At 49.0% G+C, this 21,122-nt stretch overlaps 1 protein-coding gene across 3 annotated transcripts in view; it reads left to right on the forward strand.

The window, feature by feature from the left end:
* Positions 1-21,122, forward strand: part of LOC137543725 (cocaine esterase-like) — a 229,253-nt gene that overhangs the window by 183,074 nt on the left and 25,057 nt on the right. For all 3 annotated transcript variants that reach the window (XM_068264854.1, XM_068264856.1, XM_068264855.1), the window contains one exon: positions 1,272-1,344. In XM_068264854.1, coding sequence (XP_068120955.1) covers positions 1,272-1,344 — 73 coding nt within the window. The remainder of the gene's footprint in view (positions 1-1,271; positions 1,345-21,122) is intronic.

The following is a 21,122-nucleotide window of genomic DNA, read 5'->3' on the forward strand; positions in this document are numbered from 1 at the left end:
GTATACATAATTGTAAAAATGAAGCACTTTTTTTAGTACATTATTTTCACTGGAGTTCTTCTTTAACCTCCCTGGCAGTAAGCCCGTGCCGAGCACGGGCTATGCCGCCGGGAGGCACCGCTCAGGCCCCGCTGGGCCGATTTGCATAATTTTTTTTTTGCTACACGCAGCTAGCACTTTGCTAGCTGCGTGTAGCATCCGATCGCCGCCGCTACCCGCCGATCCACCGCTATTCCTTGCGCCGCGGCCGCCACCCACCCCCCCCCCAGACCCTGTGCGCTGCCTGGCCAATCAGTGCCAGGCAGCGCTGTGGGGTGGATGGGAGTCCCCTTTGACGTCACGACGTCGATGACGTCGGTGACGTCATCCCGCCCGTCGCCATGGCGACGGGGGAAGCCTTCCAGGAGATCCCGTTCTTTGAATGGGATCTCCTGATCTCCGATCGCCGGCGGCGATCGGAGGGGCTGGGGGGATGCCGCTACATGAAAAAATTTTTTTTTTTTAAAACACTACTTTGCTGCCCCCTGGCGGATTTTTTTAAACCGCCAGGAGGGTTAAAGGAATCATCAGGCAAAATATAAAAAAAAATAAAAAACTTTACTCTCCTGGGGCTTTCTCCAGCCCCTTGCAGCCGACTGTCCCACACTGACCTCTCCGCCTGTGCAGTAAGCCACGTACAACATGGGCTTAATTGACAGTAGCGGTTCATGCAGGAGCAGTGAGGACGACCTCGGGGTCTGGCTCTGCACCGTGCACGGAGACCGGGACAGCGGTGGAGAGCGGAGCGGTAGGTTTGGGACAGTCGGCTGCAAGGGGCCGGAGAAAACCCCAGGTGAGTAAAGCTTTATTTATTTTTTGCCTGATAACTCCTATAAGGTGGCCATACACATATAGATCTGCCACACACTAGGAACAGATTTCCAATAGATTTCTGAATGAAATTGAATCTATTGAAAATTGATCTAAATGCATTATTGCACCATTAGATCCAATGCCAGCAGCAGATCAACCTATATTTTCCATCCTGTCAGATCAAATCGAACGAAATCGGCCACCAATCAATCTTTTGGCTGTTTGATCGTGCATCGAATTGCGGCTGATCGATTTGATGGAATAAATCGCTGAAATCGACCTGTGTATAAGCCCCTTTAGTCAGTGTTTGCTAAAGATTAGAACCCCCAATATGCCCTTAGGGGCCCACTAGTTTTACTTGTATTGTTGGTGGTTCTGCCTTCAGATTCTTTACAAATTTCTTTTGATCTCTCCGCCAGGTGAAAGTAATGAAGAGGAGGCGGTACTTAGCAAGGCGGTCATGAAGTATTGGGCCAACTTCGCCCGTACTGGGTAAGATCTGTAATATTGGGGGTACACGGAGTAGAGTAATGAGATACATTTTGCAAATGCGCTCGTCACCATAATGGCAAATTTGTGTATGCCAAAATGTTTGCAAAATTTACAGTCTGAATTCGACATGAGATGAAAAAGACCATGAAAATAATTTGGCTTTATACAACCAAATTTTCATGAGCCCATAAGAAAAGGGTTGGTTTTATGCACATATATATTCACAAGGCTGTAAGCAGGGCAGTTTCTAGGCTTCAAAATTACACACAGGGCGGAGGGTGTAAAAACCATGTGACCCCCCCCGGACTCGCAAACGTTATTTGCGATGCAGTATTTAGTCCCCAAGTACTGGTAGCCAGGTAAGGTGCCTTCAGTATAGGTAGCCAGGTGTAGGTGCCCCCGGTATAGGCTAGCTTGGCATAGATGCCCCCAGTATAGGTTAGCCAGGCACAAGTGCCCCCAGTGTAGGTAGCCAGGCATATATGCCCCCAGTATAGGCTAGCCAGGCATATGTGTCCCCAGTATAGGCTAGCTCGGCATAGATGCCTCCAGTATAGGCTAGCTCGGCATAGATGCCTCCAGTATAGGCTAGCTCGGCATAGATGACCCCAGTATAGGTTAGCCAGGCACAAGTGCCCCCAGCTATCATTCCCCTATTATGTTTGAAGCAGAGAGAAATAAGAAAAGGGGATAAATATCAGTGACTGCAAGCCAGATAACTAGAGATTAAGGTGTTGGGGGCCCTGGGGCGCCTCTTAGTCTAATAGCAATCAGCGTGTGGAGGCTGGGGTGGGAGGGATAGAGGGGCGCCCTTTGGTGTCTCAGCCTTGGGTGCTGGCTCTGGTAGCCAGGCTTAGGTGCCCCCAGTATAGGTGATGGAGGGGGGAGCCGCGGCCACACTGGAACTCAGTCGTGTGGTGGGGTGCCATAATTCTCCTTCCCTCCCTGTCCCTGGGGCCCCCTTCATGCTCCCCCCCCCCCCCTGCATTAGTAAGCGCAGCAGGAAGCCTGTAGAAACAACTCGCCTCCTTCTGGGCTCCAAGCAAAGTTCGCTTGCTGCTGGGCTCCCCTGTCTGCAGTGCCTGTTACTCTCACTACTTCCTGCTAATCAGCAATAGAGAGGGCCCGAACATCAGATTTTGGGTTCGTGAACGCGAACTTCCGCAAAAGTTTGAGTTCACGCAAAACGAGGGAACCGCCATAGACTTCAATGGGCAGGTGAATTTTAGAACATACAGGGACTATTTCTTACCTCAAAAGTGATGCAAAAGTTGTTTCAAGGGGTCCAACACTTGGAGGGGGGCAAGGCAAGGTGGGATACACTCAACACACACAAGCAATAGAACACAGCAGTACATGCATGCAGCTACATTTAAGTGGTCAGCAGGTGTTAGTCAGCCAATCAGGATGCACTTAGCAAGGAAATGAGCAGCGCTACTTAAAAAACAGACTAGTGCCTACCTGCAAAAGAGTGCAAGCCCCACTTGTGGGGTCGAATACACACCGAGCATACACATGACCTGTCTACCACTAGAGGAGGATGTTGGTTTCCATTAACAGCTTGCATGCAACCTATTAAGTACTCGTCCCTCCCACTGCGAAGAAGTCAATTCTCCATGGGAGGGGCCTAACACTAACTAAATCCTAACCTATGTATATGCATAGCCTGGGTGTGGCTAATCAAATAAAATCGAAAATTGAAAATTGCGCAAAAAGGTGGATCAGCGCAACACCAGGCCGCCTCCGAATGGGCTCCATCAGAGATGCGCTGAGCCCCCCCAGTACATAGCAAGGAAATGAGCAGCGCTACTTAAAAACAGACTAGTGCCTACCTTGTAGCCCTCCGGAATCCAAGCCTCATTCATTTTGATAAAAGTGAGGTACTGAACACTTTTTTGACCTAGGCGACTTCTCTTGTCAGTGACAATGCCTCCTGCTGCGCTGAAGGTCCTTTCTGACAGGACGCTTGAGGCGGGGCAAGAGAGAAGTTGGATGGCAAATTGTGACAGCTCTGGCCATGTTAAGCTTGGAGGTGTAATCTCCACAGTCAGCATACAACACATAAGCTGACGTGAAGGAGGTACACACACCAGCACAAGGGATCAGGATATCCCCAGTTTAGTGGAGGAGAGGACTGACTCCAATAGGAGATTGTGGCGCACAGAGCCGGTGCAGATCCGAACAGCCACAAACAACACTTTCGTAATAACGTCTCAGCGCAAAGTAGCGCTGAGCGCATAAACCAGGACTGAGGAGATCAGAATAAGTAGACAGAATGAACGCTTGCTAGCTAGCGGCTACTTAGCGACAGCAAGCGTCCAAAACCAGACAGACTGGAATGAGGCAGCCAATGCGTTGCGGCGATGGCGTGCCTCACAAAGACAGGACAGGAGAGACAGGAAATAGCAGGATCGAGATAGATGAACGTAACACAGATAAATATACAATAAGTATGTTTTCCTAGCGTATTACAATTACAGCTATCAATGAAACTATTCGTAACGTCTGACTAACATATGTATATATTGGCAATGAACCGATATATGACATAAGCAGGAACTCTGACTAAGACTGAAGTAATACAGGGAACAGGACTCAGAAGGATTCGCTATCTCTTCGCAGAGATGAACGCAATCCACAAACAGGACCAGGAACAGGATTCAGAAGGATTCGTTATCTCTTCGCAGAGATGAACGCAATCCACAAACAGGACCAGGAACAGGATAACTAGCTCAGCACGGGTGTTCACGATACGCGCAAACTACCAAAACGTGCTGGAAAACTGACTAACTGAACACAGGAAATAAACAGTTCGTGTACGTATATATCAGCGACACTGATATATTAACGTAACACGAATACAAGGAAAATAACAAAATGCGCAAGTATGCGTATATATTGGCGATGAACCAATATATGACACAAGACAAGCAAGTAGCAACTTCTAGAACAAGAGCAGAACTAGGAGGACTCGCTGACCCCTTCGCAGGAGTCAGCGCAGTCCACACGGACCAGGAACGAGGTGGGGCACGAGCAGAGTAACAGATAGAGTCTGAAACTATGATAGCCCATGAGGCATTGCAGGAAGCAGTTCTTTATACTGAGGTCATCCAATGGGAGCAGACCTGCAGATTCCCACACAAGTGAATGGTAATTAATCACAGGCTGATAGCAGGAAAAGGCAGACAATGATATGCAGCCTGCAGGAAAGGGACCGCCCCTCCACTGCAGCAGACAATGTTTGTTTACACAAAAGCATATTAAACTGTCATAAACTTCAGAGCGACTGCAGATGGAATCAGCAACTAGTTTAAGTGCAAACCAAACTATGCAAGCAAATGCATGTAATGACATTAGAACTGCTTGGTTTGCAATACCAGTGCAGTCAGCAGTAAACGCTGCAGAAGCGATCATAACAGTACCCCCTCCCTTAAACGCGGCCTCTGGACGCCTATGAAAACTGACATATTTCTCCTGAACCACCCAAACCAAAAAATCAGAAGTGGGAAATCCAGCAAACTGATCTGACTGAAAATTCATGAAGGTCGGATCCGTCCGACAAAACCAAATTCCCGAATCAGTCTCACCAAAACTAGACCAATTGGAACCAGAACCTACCGAACCATGCCCGTCAGCACTACAAGCCTCAGTGTGACACCCATCAGAACCACGACTTCCAGAAAACAACCCCAAGAAACTCTCTGCGCGATACCCACCGCCTTCCAAGGACTGTCCAAAAACGCCAAAGCCTTTGCAATGCCCACCGGAACTGTCCCTACCAACACAAAACCCACCGTTGAACCAGTCCAAGGTACCAGGACAAGTTTCCTCAGAGATCTCCCAGAACACTTGGAAGCTCCAAAGAGATCCCCACAGGTCAGAACGCCCCTTAGGCTCACATGGAGAACTATCAGAATCAGAATCAGAATCAGAATCAGAATCAGCTTTATTCGCCAAGTGCAACAAGTGCTGCACCCGGAATTATTTGTGGACACATGGCAGACATGGATGGTAGTGCGTGTTGACAGCATCAGTAGTAGCTACATAGGAATGCAACAATATAACAGCGACAATATAGGAATACAAAGTAGTAATACAAAAGTTAACAACGACAATAGAACAGCATTGATAATAACAATAACAAAAACATAACAAAAACATAGTGTGGATGAACAGCCCCATTGTGTAAGAGTAGTGTGATACGATTGTAACACGTGGAACAGTGGAACCGTATGGACCACAGGCATGCACTCTTACTCTCATTCGTTGAGTAGGAGAACTGCCTGGGGGAAAAAGGTGTTCCTGTGCCTGGTGGTTTTGGTGGGGATGGTTCTGTAGCGGCGGCCTGAGGGCAGGGGGTCGAAGAAGCGACTGCCAGGGTGGGATTTGTCGTCAGTAATCCTGTTGGCCCTGGACCTCATTCTGGATGTGTGGAGGAGGTCAAGGGGAGGCAGAGGTGACCCGATGATCTTCTCAGCAGTGCTGATTACCCTCTGAAGTTTGTGCTTGTCTTTTGTGTTTGCCCCCGAGTACCAGACAATGATGGAGGAGCAGAGGACAGACTCAATGGTGGCCGTGTAGAAGCTAGTCATTAGCTCCCGCGACATTCCAAACTTCCTCAGCTGCCTCAGGAAGAACAGTCTCTGCTGGGCTTTTTTTTGAGTTACGGAGGTGTTCACATCCCACCTTAAGTTCTCAGTGATGGTGGTGCCAAGGAAGCGTGCGCTGTGTACTCTGGAGACCTCAGTGCCCTCGATGTAGACTGGGCGGGGAGATGGGGCATTCCTTCTGAAGTCCACAATCAGTTCCACCGTTTTTGCTGTATTTAGTACCAGTTTGTTGTCCGTGCACCACCTGAGGATCCGATCGATCTCGCTACGATATACAAGCTCCCTGTCTTCTCCGATGAGACCTAGGATGGTGGTATCATCCGCAAACTTGATGACCTTGACAGAATCAGCGGATGATGTACAGCTGTTTGTGTACAGGGAAAAAAGAATTGGGGACAGCACACACCCTTGCGGGGCCCCCGTGTTGGTAGTTCTGACTCCAGAGGAGCAGCCGCCGATTCTCACTAGTTGTGTCCTGTTCATGAGGAAGTCCTTGATCCAGGTGCAAAGAGAGAGGTCCACACCAAGTCGTGCCAGGTTGTCATGCAGAATGTTCGGACAGATGGTGTTAAAAGCGGAACTGAAGTCCAGGAGCAGGATCCTAGCATAGGTGTTGGATTTATCCAGATGAGCCATGATGTGTGCTAGACTGATATTAATGGCATCCTCCACGGACCGGTTGGCCCTGTAAGCGAATTGCAGGGGATCCATTAAGGTGGCTGTGTGTCCCTTCAGGTAGGTGAGAACCAGTCTTTCGAAGGTCTTCATGATGACTGGAGTTAGAGCAACAGGTCTGTAGTTATTTAGATCAGTGGCTCCTGGTTTCTTGGGGACTGGGATGATGTCAGATTTTTTGAAGCAGGAGGGAACCTTGCCTAGCGTCAGGGATTTGCTGAAGATGGAGGTGAGGATTGGGGCTAGTTGGCTTGCGCATGTTTTCAGGCAGGTTGGAGATATGCCGTCCGGGCCTGAAGCTTTCCTGGTGTTGAGCTTCCGGAGGTGTCGTAGGACATCGGCCTCCTGGACTATCCTCAGTGCCAGGGGGGCACTAGCAGTATGGGAAGATGAAGTGGGAGTAGACTCCCTTGGTGAAGAGGTGAGTGCTAGGTCCACAGGATGGGTGGGTTGTTGCTCAAACCTGCAATAGAATTTGTTGAGCTCTTCAGCTAGCGCAAAGCTAGGAAGTATGTGTTGAGGAGGGGGCTTGAAGTTAGTGGCTGCTCTGAGGCCTTTCCAGACGTCCCGTGGGTTGTTGGACTGAAGGTTCAGACTCAGCTTGTTAGAGTATTCTCTCTTTGCCACCTTCAGCTCACGGTTCAGGGTGTTCCTGGCCACCCTGAACTCCTGTGGGGTTCCGGATTTGTGTGCTTCCTCCTTGATTTTCCTGAGTCTCCGCAGCCTACCGTTGAACCAGGGTTTATCGTTTGGGAAGATTTTGACGGTCTTCATTGGGATGCAAGTCTCCTCACAGAAGCTGATATAAGCGGTGATGTTCTCTGTCCACTCGTCTAGGCAGGGAGCCTCCAGGGCTGACCAGTCCGTGCTGTCGAAGCAGGCTTGAAGTTGTCCCTTAGCCTCTTCTGTCCACTTCTTAACAGACCTAACAGTCGGCTTTGAGGTTTCAAGGTGCCTCCTGTAAGTGGGGATCAGGTGGATTAGGCAGTGGTCAGAGTTACCAAGTGCAGCTCGGCGATTAGCCTTGTATGCGTCTTTGAGGACTGTATAACAGTGGTCCAGGGTATTTTGGTTCCTGGTGGGGCAGGTGATGTGTTGTTTGTACCGAGGCAGCTCCTGGCGAAGGTTTGCTCTGTTGAAATCACCTAGGATGATAAAGAGGGAGTCCGGGAGGGTTGTCTCCCACAGCGAGATGGTGTCACTGAGTATGCGCAGGGCATTTCTGACGTCCGCATCCGGGGGGATGTAAACACCTGCGAGGACATAGGAGGTGAACTCCCTGGGTGAGTACTGAGGCCTGCAGTTGATTAGTAGAAGCTCAACATCTGGAGAGCAGCATTTGTGCAGGATGGTCATGTTGGAGCACCACGCGGCGTTAATGTAAAAACAGATTCCACCGCCCTTACTTTTCCCTGAGAGACAGTGGTCGCGGTCTGCGCGGAAAAGATTGAAGCCTGGTAGGTTGAGGGAGTTGTCCGGGATGTTATCGTTTAGCCAGGTCTCGGTGAAGCAGAGGACCGGGGAGTTGCTCCCTAGAGAAGGTTTTCTGTCAAGTAGCAGAAGCAGCTCATCCAGCTTGTTTGGGAGGGAGCGAACGTTCGCTAGCAGGATGGCTGGTAAGGCTGACCTCAGGCCCTTTCTTTTGAGTCTTACTTGTGCGCCCGCCCTCCTCCCCCTAGGCCGGTGGTTGCTCCTGCGGACCAACTTTTTGATGTGAGACCAGACCGTGTCCCACAGGGGCAGAACCTGGGCCTTGGGCTCCCATTCCAGGAGCTCCGCCTTGGTGTGGGTGATGGTGCGCTGGGAGGGTTGGCGTTTGGGACGGGACATCGGAAAGTTGCGCGGTGCAAAACAATGGTGTAGGGGACATTTGGCAGTACTCATACATCTCCTGTCGAAGCATCAGCAGATCATAAGGAACATATAAGGCATGCTAAGGTGCCTGAACAGGCTAGGGTGTCAGTGTAAACAGTCCTGTGAGAACAATTTGGCATTACTTAATACATCTCTGTGTAACATATACCAGCTCTAGTCTAACATATAAAAGCTCTCACATATAACTTATAAGAGCATGCTAGGTGCATAAACAGGTTAGGGAGTCAATGTGAAACAGTTTCTACCAGTACATGATGTAGCATGGAGTGGAAGCAACAGCAATTACTCACGCCATTTAGCAGTTCACAGTTCTGGAGGAGGCAGCATCCTTCATACAGTTAGTGGCACCAGCAAGCCTCCCAGGAGTTTGAGCAGGACAAGGGATGGTCAGTCAGTGCAGCTGTGTGCGGTCCTGGTCCCAGCTGCGCACGTGTGGTGGAGTAGGCCGCGGCCGACCACGTGGGTTGTAGGTGCCTGGTTGGCCTTGGTCTGCCGCTCAGGGAGGTGGGAAGGAGCTGGACTGCTCTCGTTTGGCTGCTGCGGGTAGGTGTAGGAGAAGCGGGCAGAGGGCAGCCGGGGTGGAAGCGATTCCTCAGGCCACGATGGTGGGGGACAGCCTGCGGGAGGTCTGCGGGCCCTATGGGCAGCTGTAGAGCTGCGGGTGGCAGCGGAGGACAGTCGGGCTAGAAGCTAGTACCTCAGGCTGCGATGTGGGAGGTCTGCAGGTCCTACGGGCAGCGGAGGAGGACAGCCAGGGGCAGCGAGCGGAGAGCGGGGCGGAAGCAGTGCCTCAGGCCGCGATGGTAGGGAACAGCCTGTGGAGGTCTGCAGGTCCTATAGGCAGCGGTGCGGATGGAGGGCAGTGGCCGGATCGTGCTCCGAGTGGCTGTGATTGTGTTGTCCGGTGATCCTCGCTTGTGGGGGGGAAGCAGTAGTGTCCTGTGACGGACCAGCTGTGCTGCAGGTCTCCGACGTCTGGTTTTAAGAGAGGCTTCCCGGGTGGGTGAGCTGCGAGGCAGCAGCGGCAGGTGTTTGTCAGGCGGGCTGGGGCTGTCGATCACTTGCGCTCGTTTTGGTGGTAGCCCTGTGTCTTCCTCAGGTCATCCTCAGGGTAGCAGGAGCATGGCGCTTGCGAGGTTCAGAGGCCCGTTCCTCAATACTATTTGTCTAGCAGCCAATCTAGTGTAAACGAACTAAAAAACAAACAACTAAACTAGAAGTTCCTAAGTAGCAAAAGTAGCAGAAAAAGTAGTAAAGTAGCAAGAACCCCTATGGAACCCCTATGGAACCCCTATGGAACCCCTATGGAACCCCTATGGAACCCAGGGCAACTCCAGAGTCAGGGTCACAAGGACAAACATCAAGATCAGGGCTTTTAGGGACCAGAACCATCTCCGGGCATGCAGGCCAACCGGCAACATCAGAACATGTCTCCACTAGGGAAGCACGTGAGCACGCTAACACAGACACATCTGGGCAGTCTGGCATACGAAGCACATCTGGGCACACCGGCACAAGAGAAACCTCTGGGCATGTCAAGGAACTGCGAACCTCAAAGTCAGTCAAGACAGGACCGAAACCAGAACTGGGCAAAAAAAAATCATCATGACTAGACTTCATAGTTACTGGATTCTCACTAAAAACTGCAGGATCAGACTTAGATGTCGCTGATTCCAGCAGGGTTATTAACAAATCATGTTCAGGGGCATTTACAAGACAGGGCAAATCTTCTGATGTATGCACTGAACTAGACAGGGTTCCCATAGCTTCTTCTGGACTAGACAGAGACTCATCAAATACACTGGACTGGAGCTCATGAAGGGCTGCAAAACAAGTCAATATTGCAGCAATCCCCACTGAACTAGGCAAAACTGAGTAACTCACTGGACAGGAAGGGGGCTCTGGAACTTCTGCCACACCGGCCAGAGAACCAGAATTTTCCAGGATACAGGGCTGGGTTTCAGAAACACTCATTAACCCGGACTGAAATTCTGAGATTTCTATTATTTTTTCCAGCGAGTCAGAATTATCCATGTTACAGGGCAAGACTTTTGAAACATTCAGAGGACAGGGCTGGAGTTCCTTGGCTGTTACAACACTGGAGAGGGACTCAACAACATTGGTTAAATCAGACTGTGTACAGGGCAAGGTATCTAACACACTTGCTGACGAGGACAATATTTCAATGGCTTCTGCTTCGCTGGGCAGAAATTCATCAAGTTTTATTAGAGCAGACTGTAATTCCAAAACAGCTGCTAGACAAGTGAATATTACTGCAACACCAACTGAGGTAAGCAGTGCTTCAGCCTCCTCTGCTAAAGGGTTTAAAGTATCCAAAGTACTGGGTGAAGCATAAGACTCTGCGACCACAGCTTCACTGGACAGGATCACTGAACAGTCCATATTGCAGGGCAAAACCATGGAAGCACCTGCTGGACAGCATAATGATTCTGTGACCTGAGTTTCATTGGAGAGATCTACTGCACAATTCATGGTACAGGGCAAATTTATTGGAAAATTTTCTGAACAAGGTAATAATTCTGCGATTTCAGGTTCACATAGCAGATGCTCTGAGCTATTCACGAAACTAGAGCGAGGTGTAGAAACAGGAAGATCAAGACACAATGTTTGCGCATCTGAATCACCATTCATTTGTAAAATTGGAAAATTCAGATGCTGGGGTTCTGAGTTTACTAGACAGGATTGCTGGAACTCGGAAACTGATGTAGTGCATCTATTGGCATCTGCTGGATCAGACAGGAGTTGAACTTTATTAACACAGGTAATTTCTGCAGAAGTGTTTGCAGAGACAGGCAAGATTTTTCTGGTGTCTGTTTCACTAAACAAAGAGTCATGAGTACTGGCTAGGCTGGACTCGAAAGTCAGCAGGACCTCTGGGTCCTCTGCTGAGAAATTTGTGCAGGGCAAGATTAAGGAAGTATTAGTAATTTCTGTCTTACTGGGAAGTAACACTGAGTTATCCATGGTACAGGGTGGAATTACAGGAACTTCAATTTCACACAAAAGGAGCTCAGAATCACTCGCTGAATCAGCCAAAGGTGCTGAAGCAGGCGAGTCCTCAGGAACTGAGGAAGTGGAACAATCTCCACTTGACAGTGTGTCTTCCCTGGTATCAACTGATTGAATTGCATAAAAATCGTCCAGAATCATTCTCCACACATCGATCAATGGAGCCACAAAGTCATACCCACACACACCAGTTTTTATTAGGTTATAAGCAGACTTAATGCATGCATTCAATACTAATTCACTTTTTGCACTGTAAAACTGACAAAATGAACTTGCATCTTTCTTCCATTCATAGACCAGAGCTTCCATCTCTCCTTTCTCAAATGGAGGATCCCATGCATATTTAACAGCTGAGCATTCCAGCTGATCATAGTTTGCAAATGTGTTAGTGGCAGAAACATACATTGGGTTATTTAGCAGGTGATTGGCCGATTTCTTATTCCTAAGGATCTCCAATACCTGTAGCAAGTATTGAACTGTAGTGTATGCAAATTTCCCTTGCTGCACGAATAAATTGATCTGTTCAATACTCTGTAATATATCTTCATAATCATATTCAGATAATTCATTTAAACAAGAACCTTTATTTTCCCTGGCTAGCAATGAAAGTTCATTAGTAGTTTCATAGGTCCATTTGACTCCCCTGAATGGTGACTGAATTTCATTATCTACTACTGGCGGAGTCTCATTACAGATCTGATGCGCAGTCGTCAAGGGCAACGACTCCGCTAATTGTAACGCTTTTCTTTTGGAGCGTTTACGTTTGGCTTTAGACCCTGCTGCCTTAGCAGAAGAAAAGTTATCAGAACAATTATCTGCTTGCTGATTATTTTTGTAGGCAGTAGAAGGAGCAGCTGATTGACAAGCTGCCAGGAGCTTATCAAAAGGGCTAGGCAAATCGGTTTTGCGCAGCCAGTTATGGATCACAAACGCTAGAAATTCCAGTGGTCTTTCTTTTAAATTGGTATGATCCAAGACATCGTAGGCCCACTGAAACAATCTTCCCTTAAATAAAACATAAACTAGCTGGGGGGCCCACGTTGAAACAGGAGTAGCCTGGAGCTCAGGATTGGCCAGGAACCTGGCACATTCAGAAAAAAACTCATTTTCTGTTTCAGAATTGAGCTTCTCAAATTTCTTAAAGGAACAGGAACCATAACAAACAGTGTCATTTTTGCTGGGAACCCCCCCCACAATGGGGATTGGTAATGGGGCTATCATAATGTTAAGCTTGGAGGTGTAATCTCCACAGTCAGCATACAACACATAAGCTGACGTGAAGGAGGTACACACACCAGCACAAGGGATCAGGATATCCCCAGTTTAGTGGAGGAGAGGACTGACTCCAATAGGAGATTGTGGCGCACAGAGCCGGTGCAGATCCGAACAGCCACAAACAACACTTTCGTAATAACGTCTCAGCGCAAAGTAGCGCTGAGCGCATAAACCAGGACTGAGGAGATCAGAATAAGTAGACAGAATGAACGCTTGCTAGCTAGCGGCTACTTAGCGACAGCAAGCGTCCAAAACCAGACAGACTGGAATGAGGCAGCCAATGCGTTGCGGCGATGGCGTGCCTCATAAAGACAGGACAGGAGAGACAGGAAATAGCAGGATCGAGATAGATGAACGTAACACAGATAAATATACAATAAGTATGTTTTCCTAGCGTATTACAATTACAGCTATCAATGAAACTATTCGTAACGTCTGACTAACATATGTATATATTGGCAATGAACCGATATATGACATAAGCAGGAACTCTGACTAAGACTGAAGTAATACAGGGAACAGGACTCAGAAGGATTCGCTATCTCTTCGCAGAGATGAACGCAATCCACAAACAGGACCAGGAACAGGATTCAGAAGGATTCGTTATCTCTTCGCAGAGATGAACGCAATCCACAAACAGGACCAGGAACAGGATAACTAGCTCAGCACGGGTGTTCACGATACGCGCAAACTACCAAAACGTGCTGGAAAACTGACTAACTGAACACAGGAAATAAACAGTTCGTGTACGTATATATCAGCGACACTGATATATTAACGTAACACGAATACAAGGAAAATAACAAAATGCGCAAGTATGCGTATATATTGGCGATGAACCAATATATGACACAAGACAAGCAAGTAGCAACTTCTAGAACAAGAGCAGAACTAGGAGGACTCGCTGACCCCTTCGCAGGAGTCAGCGCAGTCCACACGGACCAGGAACGAGGTGGGGCACGAGCAGAGTAACAGATAGAGTCTGAAACTATGATAGCCCATGAGGCATTGCAGGAAGCAGTTCTTTATACTGAGGTCATCCAATGGGAGCAGACCTGCAGATTCCCACACAAGTGAATGGTAATTAATCACAGGCTGATAGCAGGAAAAGGCAGACAATGATATGCAGCCTGCAGGAAAGGGACCGCCCCTCCACTGCAGCAGACAATGTTTGTTTACACAAAAGCATATTAAACTGTCATAAACTTCAGAGCGACTGCAGATGGAATCAGCAACTAGTTTAAGTGCAAACCAAACTATGCAAGCAAATGCATGTAATGACATTAGAACTGCTTGGTTTGCAATACCAGTGCAGTCAGCAGTAAACGCTGCAGAAGCGATCATAACAGGCCACAGGTCAAGCCTGTGCACCCAGTAGTCCAGGAGTTCATCGCTGCTCATAATGTCCTATATTCGCACTTAAGGCCAGGTAGTCAGCTACCTGCCGGTTGAGGCGTTGGTGGAGGGTGGATCCCGAAGGGCTAAGGCGAGGCGTTGGACTAAAGGAAGTCCACATGTCCGACATCACCATGAGATCGCTGGTGCGTCGTGTCCTTGCCTGCATGGACATGGGAGGAGGAGGATTACTGGCAGTGGCACCTTTATTCCATTGTGCTGTGACTTCACCCTTAAACGCACTGTAAAGTATAGTTGCCAGTTTGTTGTGCAATTGCTGCATCCTTTCTGCCTTCTGGTGATTTGGAAACATCTCCGCCACTTTGTGCCTATACTGAGGGTCTAGTAGCGTTGCCACGCAGTACAGGTCCTTCTCCTTGAGTTTTTTTATACGGGGGTCCCTCAACAGACTGGACAGCATGAAAGACCTTATCTGCACAAGGTTGGATGCCGACCTAGTCCTCTCCTCATCCTCACTGATGTCAGGGAAGTTATCATCCTCCTCCCCAGCCATGAATAATGCCACGGGTATCTGAAAGGTGAGCAGCACAAGCCCCCTGCAATGCATGCTGCGGTTGTTCTTCTATCTCCTCCTCAAAGCCACCTTCCTCCTGACTCCTGTTCCCCAGACTCCTCCTCCCCCCTCCTCTGTGCTGCCGCAGGCGTTGATGACAAATCTGGTTCTGGTGGTGATGGTTCCCACAACTCTTCCTCTTCCAGTTCACGCTTCTCTACAGCTTGATCCACCACTCTACGCACGGCACGCTCCAGGAAGAAAGCGTATGGGATTGGGTCGCTGATGACACTTCACTGCGACTCACCAGGTTTGTCACCTCCTCAAACGAATGAATGAGCCTGCAGGCGTTGAGCATGAATGGTCCAGTATCTCGGCAAGAAAATGCCCAGCTCCAGAGCCTGCCCTAGCACCGTAGCTGTACAGATATTCGTTGACGGCTTTGTCCTGTTGTAGCAGGCAGTCAAACATGAGGAGCGTTGAATACCAGCAAGTCGGGCTATCGCAAATCAAGAGCCTCACTGGCAAGTTCTTTTGCCACTGAATATCGGAGATGGCTGTGTAGGAACACCTGAAATGCCCACACACCTTTCTGGACTGCTTTAGGACCTCCTGTAAACCTGGGAACTTACATACAAATTGTTGGATTATAAGATTCCGTACGTGTGCCATGCAGGGCACATGTGTCAACCTGCCCAAACTCAAAGCCAACAAGAGATTGCTTCCATTGTCACACACCACTTTGCCACTCTCCAGTTGGTGCGGGGTCAGCCACTGATCCACCTGTTTGTTCAAAGTGGCCAGGAGTGCTGGTCCGGTGTGACTCTTGGCTTTGAGGCAAGACATGTCCAAGATGGCAAGACACCATAGTACCTGGCATGTGGAATAGGCTCTGGGGAGCTGGGAGTGTGCAGTTTGAGAGGAAAACGCAGCAAGAGAGTAGGATTCAGCCAAGGAGGATGAGAGCGAAGAGGATTTAGGAGAAGAAAAGGAGGTGGCAGCAGGCTTGCCTGCAAGCCGTGGCGGTGTCACCAGCCACGTACTCCCTGCTTGCCAGCGGTCAGCAGGTTTACCCAATGTGCCGTATAAGTACATACCTCCCAACTTTTTGAGATGAGAAAGAGGGACATTTAAGCCACACCCCTGATCACGCCCCATCACCCCCCTAGTCACGCATACCATAAATATTTTAATAGAAAAATATTTTGTTTTATAATCAAACTACACTGGTCCTTTCTATCCTGGTTCATTTTCCTTCATGGTAACATTTTAAAATTAGTAATATATCAATTTAAAGGATGGGAATAAGGGTTAGAGTCAATCAAACACATTTTATTAGTAGAGAAATATATATATTTACATAGAAAGCGACAAAGTCCTGAAAGAGGGTCAAATGAGGAGGAAAGAGGGACAGAAGGACTGTCCCTCCGAAAGAGGGACAGTTAGGACCCTTGACCCAACACTGTGTGCCAGAGATGACACCACTTGCCTTTCCACATCACGGTACAGTTGGGGTATCGGCTTTTAGGAAAAATAATTGCGGCCTGGTATCTTCCACTGCGGTGTCCCAATCGCCACAAATTTTCTGAAGGCCTCAGAGTCCACCAGCTTGCTAGCTGGCGGGCTAACAGTTTCGACAAGCCAGGTTCAGACGACGGGCAAGGGGGTGACTGGCAGACATTGGCTTCCTCTGCTCAAATATTTCCTAAACGGGCATCTGGCTGTGGGCAGAGGAGCAGGAACTGCTCAAGGAGAGAAGCGGAGTGGAGGAGGGTGGCGTTGAAGGTGCAAGGGCAGCAATAATTGCGGCCTGGTATCTTCCACTGCGGTGTCCCAATCGCCACAAATTTTCTGAAGGCCTCAGAGTCCACCAGCTTGCTAGCTGGCGGGCTAACAGTTTCGACAAGCCAGGTTCAGACGACGGGCAAGGGGGTGACTGGCAGACATTGGCAGACAGCGACTGAAGATGCTGGATCAGGAGGAGGAATAGGAGGCGGAGGGTGACTTTGCGTTTGTGTGCTGCTTTTCCCCATGTGCTAATCCCATTAGTGTTTGTGAGGGGAGATTATGTGCCTTCGTAAGGCAGTTGTCCATAGACTTTTCATGACTCATTTTACGTTGGCAGATAGTACAGATGGCATTGCTGTAATCTAAGGCAGAGACACAAAAAAATGCCACACTGGTGAGTTCTGGAATAACCGGGATCTATGGACAAAGGAGCAAAGTTTTCTGTTGTCTGTCTTGTGTGCTGGACATCAGAGGCTCAGGGCTGCGGTCACCCTGAGCAACCAGTGTGTCTTGTTTGCTGGCAAGCATTCCGTCAGTCTGTCTGTTGTCTGTCTTGTGTGCTGGGCAGCAGACGCTCAGGGCTGCGGTCACCCTGAGCAACCATTGTGTCTTGTTATTTGTGACAGTTATCGGAAGCTCAGAGCGACCGCAGCTCTGAGCTTCTGATGTCCAGCACACAAAACAGACAACAGAAAACTTTGCTCCTTTGATCATCCTGATCAAGGTGTTGGGGTCCCCAGGGTTCGGGTGACCAGGGGGGTGCCGTCCATCCACTGCACTGCTAATGTACTGTGCTGGCTTGTAATAAAGATAGAACAGGATACTAAAGAACTACAAGGCCCAGCAAATGACTGTATGGGCTCTATGCAGTGTGTCACCCACACAGAGAAATATCCTATAGTAAGTTCAATCACAAATACAGTTGGAAGATATGCACTGGTAATAGTCTGTGAGCGGAACTACAAGGCCCAGCTGCGATTTTGGGCTGTATGCAGTGTCGCACAAAAAAAACAAACCCAGCAGAAGAGTATTAGCCCTCAAAAGGGCTTTTTTGGGGTGCTTTCAGCAATAAATTTGAGCGAGGAGCAAGCTAACAGCCTAACTAATGCTTTCTCTATCTCTCCAGCAACCTCTCCCTTCCTCTCACTAATACAGCAGCATCGGCAGACTGAGAACATGGCCGGCGCTGCTGCGTTTTTATAGGGGTCCATGGGGAAATACAGCCTGATTGGGTGCCATGTCTCTGCTGACTGTGATGTAGAGGGGTCAATGTTAAGCCTAATGATGAGGTGTGGGGGACAGGTCGATGGTGCTATGTGTTCATGTCCCGCAGCGGACGCGAACAGCTGAGCCTAGATTCACAGTGGGACGTTGCGTTTTGATGTGACGTTAAAGTCGCACCGCAAACTTACAACGCAACGCGCCCAAAAAGTCGCAATGCAGCGTTACCGTCGCACACAGCAGATACAGTAAAAGATACAGGCGATAAAAAGTATGCTTCTAGTCATTACTGAGCATGTGCAAACAGTCCAATGCAGCTAATAATGTGTATAACGCACAGCATGCAGCACTTTTACTTAACGTGCAGCGTTAGACACCAACGCAACGTTCGCACTGTGAACGGGGTATTGATTTTTCATTGCAGTAAATTATTCTGCGGTAAATGCTGTTTTAACATGCGACTTTAACGTCCCACTGTGAACTTAGCCTGAATTTCGCTGGGAACTGCCCACTGGCGAACCGTTTGGGCCATCGCTAATCAGGAAGTAGTGAGAGTAAGAGGCATTGCAGACAGAGGAGCCCAGCAACAAGTGAACCTCTCTTGGAGCCCGGAAGGTGGTGAGTTGTTTCTAATGGCTTCTTGCTGTGCTTACTTTGCAGCGGAGAGGAGAGCATGGAGGGGGGGCCCGGCGAGAGGGATGGAGATATAGGGCTCCCCGGGGCTGAGTTCCAGTGTGGCCGCGGCTTCTCCTCCATCACTGCACAACCCCCCCCCCCCCCCTTACTGTCTGCACCCCAGGTGGACACCCACCTCACCAGCCCCTAGAAACAGAGCTGGCTGTAAGAAAATCATTGGTTTCATGCAAAAAGGTTTTTGCAAGTTCATAAGTCCCCGTAGTCTTTGAGAAAATCACTTTTAAAAAAATGTAAAGAAAAAATATGACTTTTTACCCCATGACACACGGGCTGGTATAGTTTAGGGTGCAGAGCTATACCAGCCTGCATGGATGACAAGAGGTTAAAGGGGCTTGAGGGGGGGGGGGGGCTAGAAATGGCCCGAGCTGTTCGCCAGCAGACCGTTCCTGGTGAATAATGCATGTTCTCATCGGCAGGCGAACACATGGCGTGTATAACCTGCCCCCATACATCATAATGAAGTCAAATTTTGACCCGTCACCCCAGAGTCAGCAGACACATGGCAGCCAATCAACTATTCCTCCCTCTTGGACTCCCCCCCCCCCCCCCCCCCCTCCATAAAAACGCCAACACGCCAGACATTTTACAATCTGCATTTGGCTGCTGTGTTTGGTAGATTAGGGAAAGTTGTGCTGCTGATACGGATAGCGGTACTTAGGCCTGTGTTCTGTGTCCCCAGTAAAGTTTCTTGTTACTACAGCATCCTGCTCACCCAGTAGTCCTTATAAAGGCCGGTACATAGTTTTTCTTGCTTTTTACATTGGTGTGCTGCGTGTCCACTGTGCAAAGCACTTCAGCTGGTGTAAGAGACAGGTGTGCAGAGTTACTCATTTATAGAGATGTCGTGAACCTCCGATTTTCGGTTCGCGAACCCCGTTCGCGAAGTTCCGTGGAAGGTTTCGGTTTTCGCGAACCGCAATAGACTTCAATGGGGAGGCGAACTTTGAAAACTAGAAACACTTATGATGGCCAGAAAAGTGATGGAAAACATGTTTAAGGGGTCTAACACCTGGACCCCCAGGTGGCGGAGTGGGATACATGCCGAAAGTCCCGGGGAAAATCTGGATTTGACGTAAAGCAGCGTTTTAAGGGCAGAAATCACATTGAATGCTAAATTGCAGGCCTAAAGTGCTTTAAAACATCTTGCATGTGTATACATCAATCAGGGAGTGTAATTAGAGTACAGATAGGGCCTGTAGCCGGAGCCAGAGAAGTGCGGAGGGCCCGGGCATGATGGGGTAGCCGTCTCCCCGGTTAGTGCAGGGTTAATTGGGGGTGGGCGGATGGTTTGGTAGGTAGTAGTATAGGAAGGGGGCGGGCAGCGTAGGAAGAGGGAGTCCCAAGTTTTCCCGGGCAGGCGGCGGATGTTAGGGGGCGGGCACTTCCGGTTAGAGCAGCGTAGGAGAAGAAGCTCCCTCCCTCCCTTTATGTTGTTTGTGTTTGTGTGGTATGTCATTGTTTTGTCATTGCAGCCGGAGGGGTAGAAAGGGGCTCCGGAGGTCAGTGCCTTGGGAAGGAGATCTGTCACGGGACAAATCCGGTGCGTTAAAGGGAATCAAGAGAGAGACGACTTTGGGGCATGCAGCTGTCCCCGAGCCGAGCTACGCGGCTGGGGGCCGGTTCAAGGCTGCATGCCACACGGGTACTTTGGATTTCGAGTTTCGGTGCCTCCGGACCCCTTTTACCCCAGCTCTTGGTGGATATCGTTTTTTGGTTATGTTGTGGTTATCTATTTTGTTTTTGGAAAAATTGTTAATAGGCTAAATAAAGAAGGGGCTGCTATGGCCTTAAATTAATCTAATGCCTAGTAGTCCGTGTCTATTATTTATAAGGTTTAAGCTGAGTGGGGAATGCTGGGGCATTTGGGGGGTAAGGGGAGGTAGGCTCTACCATTATCATGCTTCACGCTGACTCACCAAACTCACTGTGTAACGCACCACAACCAGCGGTTTGCGTAGTGACGGCCGTGCTGGACTGGTGCGCACCATGGCGAGAGTGCAGGCCGTGGCGGTTTTCCAGCCCATATGGTCGCCAGGCTGTGGTAGCTCAATGCCATCTCTACAAACTGTCACAGTGTGTGGGAAAATCCAAAGTTCTATACCATTCCAAATAGTCCAAGCTGTTCTAAAGCATCCTAATCACCCTGATCAATTGGGAACAGCTGTTTTTAATCAATTCAACATTTGAAAAACAGCAGCTCTTTGTAGTCGGTTTGTGGACAGTCATGGCTAAGACAAATGAGCTCAGTGAGGACCTGCGGCTGCGCATTGTGGCTGCTCACAAGTCAGGAAAGGGCAACAAGGCCATTTCTAAATGTTTTCCGGTTCTTACAAGATGTTCTGCACTGTGGAATATCTCAGGGGACGTGGTTGGAAGCCAGAAGTGACACCTGTGCCAGGCACAGGAGGATAATTAGTGAGAGAGGTGAAAAAGAATCCAAGGATCACCACCAAGGCCATCCTGGTGAATCTGGGCTCTGCTGGTGGCAATGTCTTGAGGCAGACAATCCAACGGACACTGCACACTGCTGGGTTCCACTGATGCAGAACAAGGACACCACTTCTCCAGACAAGGCACACAAAAGCTCGCTTGGCCTTTGCAAATGCTCATCTAGACAAAGAAGACTTCTGGTCTTCTGTGAATCAAAAATTGAATTGTTTGGTCACAATGATGTTACCTTAATTTGTCATAAAAAGGAG

This window comes from Hyperolius riggenbachi, unplaced genomic scaffold (assembly GCF_040937935.1).
Source record: "Hyperolius riggenbachi isolate aHypRig1 unplaced genomic scaffold, aHypRig1.pri scaffold_186, whole genome shotgun sequence".
Taxonomy (NCBI): domain Eukaryota; kingdom Metazoa; phylum Chordata; class Amphibia; order Anura; family Hyperoliidae; genus Hyperolius; species Hyperolius riggenbachi.